Source organism: Nicotiana sylvestris, chromosome 6 (genome assembly GCF_000393655.2).
Source record: "Nicotiana sylvestris chromosome 6, ASM39365v2, whole genome shotgun sequence".
Taxonomy (NCBI): Eukaryota; Viridiplantae; Streptophyta; class Magnoliopsida; order Solanales; family Solanaceae; genus Nicotiana; species Nicotiana sylvestris.
Window position 1 is genome coordinate 3,185,010 of NC_091062.1, and position 7,843 is coordinate 3,192,852.

Consider the following 7,843-nt stretch of genomic DNA (forward strand, 5'->3'; position numbering starts at 1 on the left):
AAACCAAAGGGTCGTTGTTGGTGAGCGAGTGAAAACCAAAACTGTCAACGTTGACGGTGATTGCTGAAAACCACAAAGGCTGTACTCAATTCAATTTACAAAAAGCTCTAAAAGACAACACTCTTGCAACCCAAGAGGACTGGATTAAGATACCATATTGGTTCTGAACCAATATAAAAGTTCCTGATGTCATTTACTTTATCACTCTCATATTGTATTTTGTTCCTTTACTGTTTATTGTGATTAACACTTGTTTAAATTGAAAAGACTAACAGTTCTGTGCAGGCTGTCTCCACATGAGTCGACTAAGTCTGAAGAGTAGTCGACTAGAATTTAAAAAGGCTACAATCCACCCCTCCCCCTCCTCTTGTACTTTCACTTATGTTTCCATTTAATACAAAAGCTGACTAGTCACATAGTGTGAATTGACTCACCTGGTAGGCGCGTGAGGCAGATTTTATTTTTGGCAAAATTCCTTCTCCAATAGTAATAAAATAGGTGTTGGCCGATTTTTATGCCCCCAACTTCCTTCCCCCTTGTTTCATCTTTCATTATTTCCTTCCCTATTCAGTGTTACCTCGTCTTCATTCTCAAAGTTCCAAAGCTTTCATATGCTAATTTCATACGTGGCTATCTAGAAAACTTCAAATTTTTACAATTTTGTTGTTCGTTTATATATTCTGATTAATTTTTTTGTGTGGGTTTATTTCATATAAGCTTGAAGTTTGAAGTGAATCCATATCTCAAAGATTTTTTTTTTTTATAATGGAATGGATATTTGTTCTTGTGGATTTCAAGTTGAATTAAAAGCATCATGGCTGCAATTACTTTAGATGGTATGATGATCAGTTTCCAAATAGGGGCGGATGCAGTGCGGCAGTTACGGGTTCAATTAAACTCATAATGTAAAAATTATGTGTAAAAATTTATTAAAATTACAGAAATAATCTATACTATATTAAAAGCATGAAGGCCCTTAGCGAATTGTCGTTCGTCTTTTTTGCCCTTTGTATTGTATTTTAAGTTGGATATAATTGTAATTATAATCACTAATAAATTTTTATTTTTGGAGAAAAAACAAAGACTGCCGTCTATTTAGGTGCCATATATTTAGGTTTAGGAGCCTTTAGCTTTAAATTGTCGATTATTTAGGTGATGTGTGTTTAGGTTTAGGAGTCTTTAGCTTTTTCTTCTTTATATACTGTAATTAGGATTAGGCTTCTTTTACTGTGTGCCTTTTCTTTGTGTTTTGGATTCTTTAGTTTTTTCATTGTTTAAGATTCTTTACGTAAGTTTTTTCTTTGTGTAGGTATTCATAAGTTTCGGATTAATGATGCAAATCGCATAAGGTGTAAACAGGTTAGTAATATTTCATTAAAGAATAATGATTAAATGAGCTTTTTTCGTAATTGCAGACGCTTGATAGGTAATTCTTGTTTAACTAAAGTTTAATGGATTTTCAACATTATTTTATTCGTTTATGTTGATGTTTAATCCATCTTAATTAATCAACAGGGTTTTGAGAATTTATTGCAATGGTGAAAGCTGCAATAATGACTTGCCAAAAAAGCAAATAAGGATAGGACGAAGCAAACAGTTGATATTGTCTTTTGAAAGATTTCAAATTATTGGTATAACCCTGAACTTCAAGCTTTTGGTAGGATTTTAAACTACTTTTAGGCATTAATGGCTATAAATAATTTTGGAATTAGGTTTTATTTACCATCATTGGTAGCGAGACAATTTTTGTATATTCACTAGACAAGAGACAAAATAAACATTAATAGCAGACTAAAAAAGAAAATATAAACTTGATAATTTTGAGATTGGAGACATACTTATTGAATCACAATTTCTATAAGTTTTTTACATATTTTAATTTTTCTTTGGTGATTTTTCAACCAGTTGCTGTAAGCAAAATTTAAGTGGTGAAAATTCAGTTATTAGACAGTTAGACTATGTTACTGCAACTTAATAGTTGTTTATTTTGATTTCATTCTCTATCTCCTAGCAACACGACAGTGAATTTAGTATTTTTGTTATAACTTGATATATGTTACAAGCGTGACTAACATGCTCCTTATTGAGCGAGCGTACTTTATTTTATTTTATTTTTCAAACTTTCTCTTTTTTATGTATGTGATTCCTTTTTTTATATGTTTAATTTAATACAAAGAGATAGACCTTATAATGTTTGTGCTATTCAGAGTTGATGTAATTGAATTATTTAATCATCAATTACATGCTGATTCTGAACTCATCTTTAGAAGTAATTTTTTTTTTGTTATTCTAATAAACTCATATTTAGAATGAGTATAATTCTGAATTCATATTGAGAACTCAAACAATTTACATTTTTTCTTATTTGAAAATTTGAGTAAACTCACAAAAACTCGAAAACAGGTATGCTAGCAAAAAAATTATTTCTAAGATTCAAAATATTAGTTGACTTACAAGGTGGCTACAAACTCTTGTTTGAGTAGCAATAAAACTATACATGTTTAATTTGTTGGCCTTAACTCTTATGCTTCTTGAACATTCTTTACATAATTAGGTGATGACTTTATTTGCATACAATCATATTTTTTTGCATCTAACTTCACTGGATTAGCTTGTTTGTTTGTTTGTTTGTTTGTTTGTTTGTGTAGTCAAAGTTTTCAGTTTTTTCACTATCACTCTCATCTGTAATCCTCTTTGTTATTAGTAGGGACTGTTATATTAAAACCTATAGATCGTCAAATTCATAATTATAGTTTACCATTCTTTTTATTTTTTAGTTTATTCTTTATGGTGTATTTTCATGCATTAATCAACAATAACTTTTGCTTTCAATTTCAATTGCGGAGTTTTATCCGTGGAAATCCTTCGCAGGGCTTTTTGCTTCTACCTTCCTTGCTTTTTGGCAAATCCAATGGGTCATGTATGCTTTATGAATCTTTCAAATTTCTGAATATTTTTTTCTTATGTTGTGGTTTTTCATCTATATGAAATTCGACTTTATAAGTGAATTCTATATTGAATAACTTATAACTATAGCTAGCTTTTAACATTCATTGCTTTTTTCTTATTTATGTACGAGGTCTTACAAAGTTTGAAGTTTACTATAGCACTTTGACTTCTCTAGAAATTCTTTTCCCGAATGAACATATTAACTCTAGCTCCCGAATAGTTTTTGAGATATTCTTAGCTTCGTGAGTTATATTGGCACTTTTTCTCGAGAAAAGTTGTATAATTAAACTTGTAAATTGGAATTTAGACATCATACACACTTACATTAATTAGAACTTTGTCTTTAACATGGATTTTCCATGAGAATTATACAATTTGATTTCATCTTAAAGAGTACCACTTCACGGTACAATTTGATTCCGTCTCAAAAAGATTACCACTTTATACAATTCGAGAATTGTAGCCACCATCTTTGCTCTTATTACTATAGTACTACTATTTATTTATTTATTTATTTATCAATTTTGTTAACTTAGTTTTGTGCTACTCTTATCCATATAGTCACAGATTAAGAGGTAAACATTGTTTAGCGAAAACTACTTGTCTTCGTGGATTTCCTTGTTATAGTTAGTAATTGAGCATTATTTTTAATGCTCAATGATGATACTAAAATTTCCTTCTACTTTTTTAACATGCTAATGAGTTGGTTGAGTAGCTTTAGTAGATTTTGTATGACCTTGAGATTCGAAAACATTAGAAAAAAAAATATTCCTTCCAACAATTAAGCATTAATATAGGAATCACGTTAAGAAATATTCGACTAAAACAATAAGCATAAATATTTTTACTTGTGTTCTCATATGTGGAGCAACTATCAAAATATTTCAAAAGATATATATTATAGGAAATTTTTCCACCTATAGAATAGGTTAGTACCCTATTTATATTCTATAAATACCCTTTTAAAATATTACATTCTATAAATACCTTTTTTAGTTTATAGCAAAAAATTTAAATTTAGGTCCATCCTAAAATTAAGGCTTAATATATGCTACAAAATATTTTTCTATCTCATTTTTTTTATTTTCTCTCACCTAATTAGCGTATATCTCCTCTCATCAGCTTTTCTCTCTCTTCTTCAATACACTTTTCCCTCTTCTCCCACAAACACACGTTCCATACACTTCAAAAACCCTCCTCCGCCATTATCGCCTATACTTCTCCGCCATTATCACCCCACACGCCATTCTTCTTCGCAACTGTTCTCAAGCGTATTTTGACGGGCAAGTTGGTTCTCAAGTGTTTTTTAGAGCTTCACAATTGTATTTTGGAAATCTTCTCCCCGTAGGTAATTCAACTACTTCGAAATTGCTTTTTCATTAGTTTGTTTCTATAAGTTTTTTTAGCGAATTTACACAATTTTCTGATATATCTTCCATTTGTATTGTTAATCACCAGGATTCTTTGAGTTTTCTCTCTAATGTCGGATGCAACGCCACTCAACAGACTACCCAGAGGTATACCCACCAAAATTCTCAATTTTGATGGGCCCTCTTTCTCGTTGCAACTGACTCAAGCGGAGAAAGATTTTGCAGGTTTATCAGCATCCAAAGTTGATGAAAGAAGAAGTAAATTACACAATGACAAGTTGAAAGAAGTCCAAGTTGATGAAGCTTCAAAAGAAACCAAAAATCAAGTTGGCTCAAAGAGGAAAAAACCTATGAAAGATTCAAGAAACCAAAAGATCATTGGTATTTGTTACATGTATTCTGTTGTATTCATATGTATCTTCTTGTATTTTTGTACCTTTTTGTATAGGTATTCTGTTTCTTCTATAGTATGTTTCTGTATTCATATGTATTTGGTTGTTTCCAACAGTTCATTTTAATGTAATTTTACCTGTATTCATATGTATTCATGTGTATTTAGCGTTTGCTAATGTATATTTGCGATAATTCAATTGTCCAGTTTGACCTCAAATGTATTCATATGCATTCATATGCATTCATATGTATTCAGGTGTATTCATCTTAAATATTTTGTATTATATCTGTATGTTACAAAGTATGTTAGCATATATTTAGCCTTGTCACTGTATCTAGTCTTCTGTAAGTGTTTGTAGTTGTCTGACATGCATTTAGCCTTGTCACTGTATCATGTCTTACATGTATTCCAAAAAAAAACTTAATATGTATTTTTGCAATATATTCATCTGTATTAACATGTATCTTTCAATGTTCATTGCAGGGAATTGATTTGTTTGTGAAACACCAGCCAAAATTAGCACCCCATATTAGTAGTTACACTAATACTGATATAGTATCCAAGCTAAAAGATAAGCTTACTCCCGATCAGTTCCAACAATTCGGCAATACATGTTTTGGCTCATTTCTTCAAATGAAGCGATTTGATGTTCAACATCAACTCTTCAGATGCTTCATGGCTCGACAGTTAAACGGCACTCCAAATAATGTATTTGCAGTATACGTCAATGGTACTGAATTACATTTCACATTAAGGGAGTTTGCGCTTGTGACTGGCCTCAAATGTGTAGGTAAAGATGAAGATTTTGAGTTTAGTGAAACTCCTCCTAACCGGCTTATTGCGACTTATTTTGGAAGTGCTAATATTGTAAAGAAGAAACACTTGAGACAATGCTTCAATGACAAGGCATGGGGCCCCGACAATGATGAGGATGCTTTGAAGATATCTTTGTTGTATTTCATCCACACCTTTATATTTTCATCTGAGAAGAATAGTGCAACTATACCGAGGCTAGATTTTGACTTAGTAGAGAGTGGGCGCTATTCTGAATATCATTGGGGTATTAAAGCATTTGAGCTGTTGATAAACTCGATTAGCAAGAAGATGGATGCTTTGAAGAAGTATTACAGGATAGCTGGGATGCCCCTAGCTATGCAGGTGTGGTTTTATGAGTGCTATTCTTCTGTTGATTCCAAAATTGCAGTCCGAGACTGCGACGTGGTCCCCAGAATACTCAATTGGAGAACCACTGGAAATCAGCCAACATTTTCTTATCTGACGAACAACATGTTCAAAGACACCGGAAACACAGTAATATACAAATGTTATCAATATTCTGAAGATAATTGAACACAAATACATCTATAATTTGCATACATTTGCATTCAGTTAGAGGGGAAGCCTACTGTAATATACAATGGATTCATAAGCTTATATACATGAATACTTGCATACATATTAATACATTTTAAATAAAACAGAGTTAAATACACCTGAATATAGCATTATACAGTTATGCATTAATATGTTTTTTGTAAGTCATATCTTATTTTTGTTCACAGATTGTGTTCAAGGACATCACTCCTCTAGATATAGAGCTTGTTGTTATTCAGATTCCTCAAGTGTGCGCCGATATTGAGAAAATACCTACTCCTGCGCATTCAGACAAATCGGGACAGGATACGAATGACTTTTCTCCTACACCCAATCTTCAATCTAAGAAGAAACATGTTGAAAGTGTTGGTCCATCTTCATCACCGCCACATAAGAAGGTCAAGGAACAGCCCAAGATTCCTATAAAAGAACCAGAATATCAGCCCAAAGTCCCTCCTGTTTGTGTTTCTGACATTGGACATAAACTTGTGCATGACCATCAACTCCCAGAAGGCCAAAATGAGGAAGTATCTTCTTTGAGGAAAGACCTAAAATCATTCAAAGAATACGTGAGTATTTACCCACCGATTAATCAATAAAGTTTGATAGCTATGTGTTTTAGTATTTTTCTAACTATTTTGTACTGTTAAGGTTGTTGGAGAGTTCAAGTCTCTAAGGACATTGATCAATGATAACTTCAAGATGCTTTCAGACCATCTTCAACAAAATCAGCAAACTGAACCCATAGTGAGACATGATGGTGGCATTGACATAGATGCCGGAGATAATCATGAGGTATAAAAGCAGTTATCATATTGAACATATGTATTTAGTTGTATTCATATATGTTTTAATCTAGCCATTTTACTGACGTATTTAACTGTTATTCAGCTATATATATATATATATATATATATATATATATATATGTGTGTGTGTGTGTATTCTGACTTTTAAATCTTAACATATTGAGCATATTTTTTTTTAGATGTATTCATAATTGTGTTACACTTAATCTGTAATATCACTTTAAACTGCCGTATTTATTTTTATTTCAACTGTATTTACATGTATTCTGCTTAGTTAATCTGTATTTTCTGTAATGTATACTAGCTACTTATATGTATTTAATCTTTTTTCTAATATTAAGTTACCATGCTAACAATGATACATACAACTACCAGAAAACTACTTCAGAGGTACCGTCCATCATACCATCTACCACAAACCAAGAGGATGTATCTAAAGAATTCTATGTTTCTCAATTTGAACTGGACGACAAGTTTCTACCCAGTCAAATTCCAGAAACTAGAATAGTTGTTCACGCCAGTGCAAAAAAAGATGAAGCCACACCAGTGCAACCTCAACGAAATAGGCGACCAAGTAGATGGAACTCTTCGCCTTATCAGTCTAACTTCGACTCAGGAGGTAAGTGATTTTACAAACGTAATATTCAGCATTCATCGTGATTAAATCATTTATAGTAGTCCATAAACACAAATTCAATTTACAGCATGTTCCTCTGTAAAGTTGACACCCATCTTTGAGAAAAGACACCCATTTGAGGAAGATCCAATAACAGGGCCACATCCTATGTTACTCATTCAAGAATATGACAAGTGGGTTCGTGAAGGTCTTCTAGCAAGACATGATCAGAAGTGAGTTTTCCCCCGTTCATTGTATTATGTTTTCATTTTTTAAGGTATGTACATAATGAGTTTTATATCATACTTGTAGAGGTAATCTCGACGACCAT

General features: G+C 32.0%; 1 protein-coding gene across 1 annotated transcript; it reads left to right on the forward strand.

Moving 5' to 3' along the window:
- The first annotated feature begins 5,080 nt into the window (after window positions 1–5,080).
- LOC104227147 (uncharacterized) lies at window positions 5,081–7,523 on the forward strand. Its single transcript, XM_070147843.1, has 5 exons — window positions 5,081–5,116; window positions 5,197–6,024; window positions 6,276–6,656; window positions 6,739–6,882; window positions 7,272–7,523. Exons 1-5 carry the CDS (start codon window positions 5,081–5,083, stop codon window positions 7,521–7,523), a joined length of 1,641 nt encoding a protein of 546 aa, XP_070003944.1.
- Window positions 7,524–7,843: the final 320 nt, after the last annotated feature.

Bases quoted from the DNA above. Each gene is read 5' to 3' on its own strand.
- LOC104227147 (XM_070147843.1), top strand. From the start codon at position 5,081: ATGCATTTAGCCTTGTCACTGTATCATGTCTTACAT. The intron at 5,117-5,196 runs GTATTCCAAAAA...TGTTCATTGCAG, and splicing joins CACTGTATCATGTCTTACAT to GGAATTGATTTGTTTGTGAA. The intron at 6,657-6,738 runs GTGAGTATTTAC...TGTACTGTTAAG, and splicing joins TAAAATCATTCAAAGAATAC to GTTGTTGGAGAGTTCAAGTC.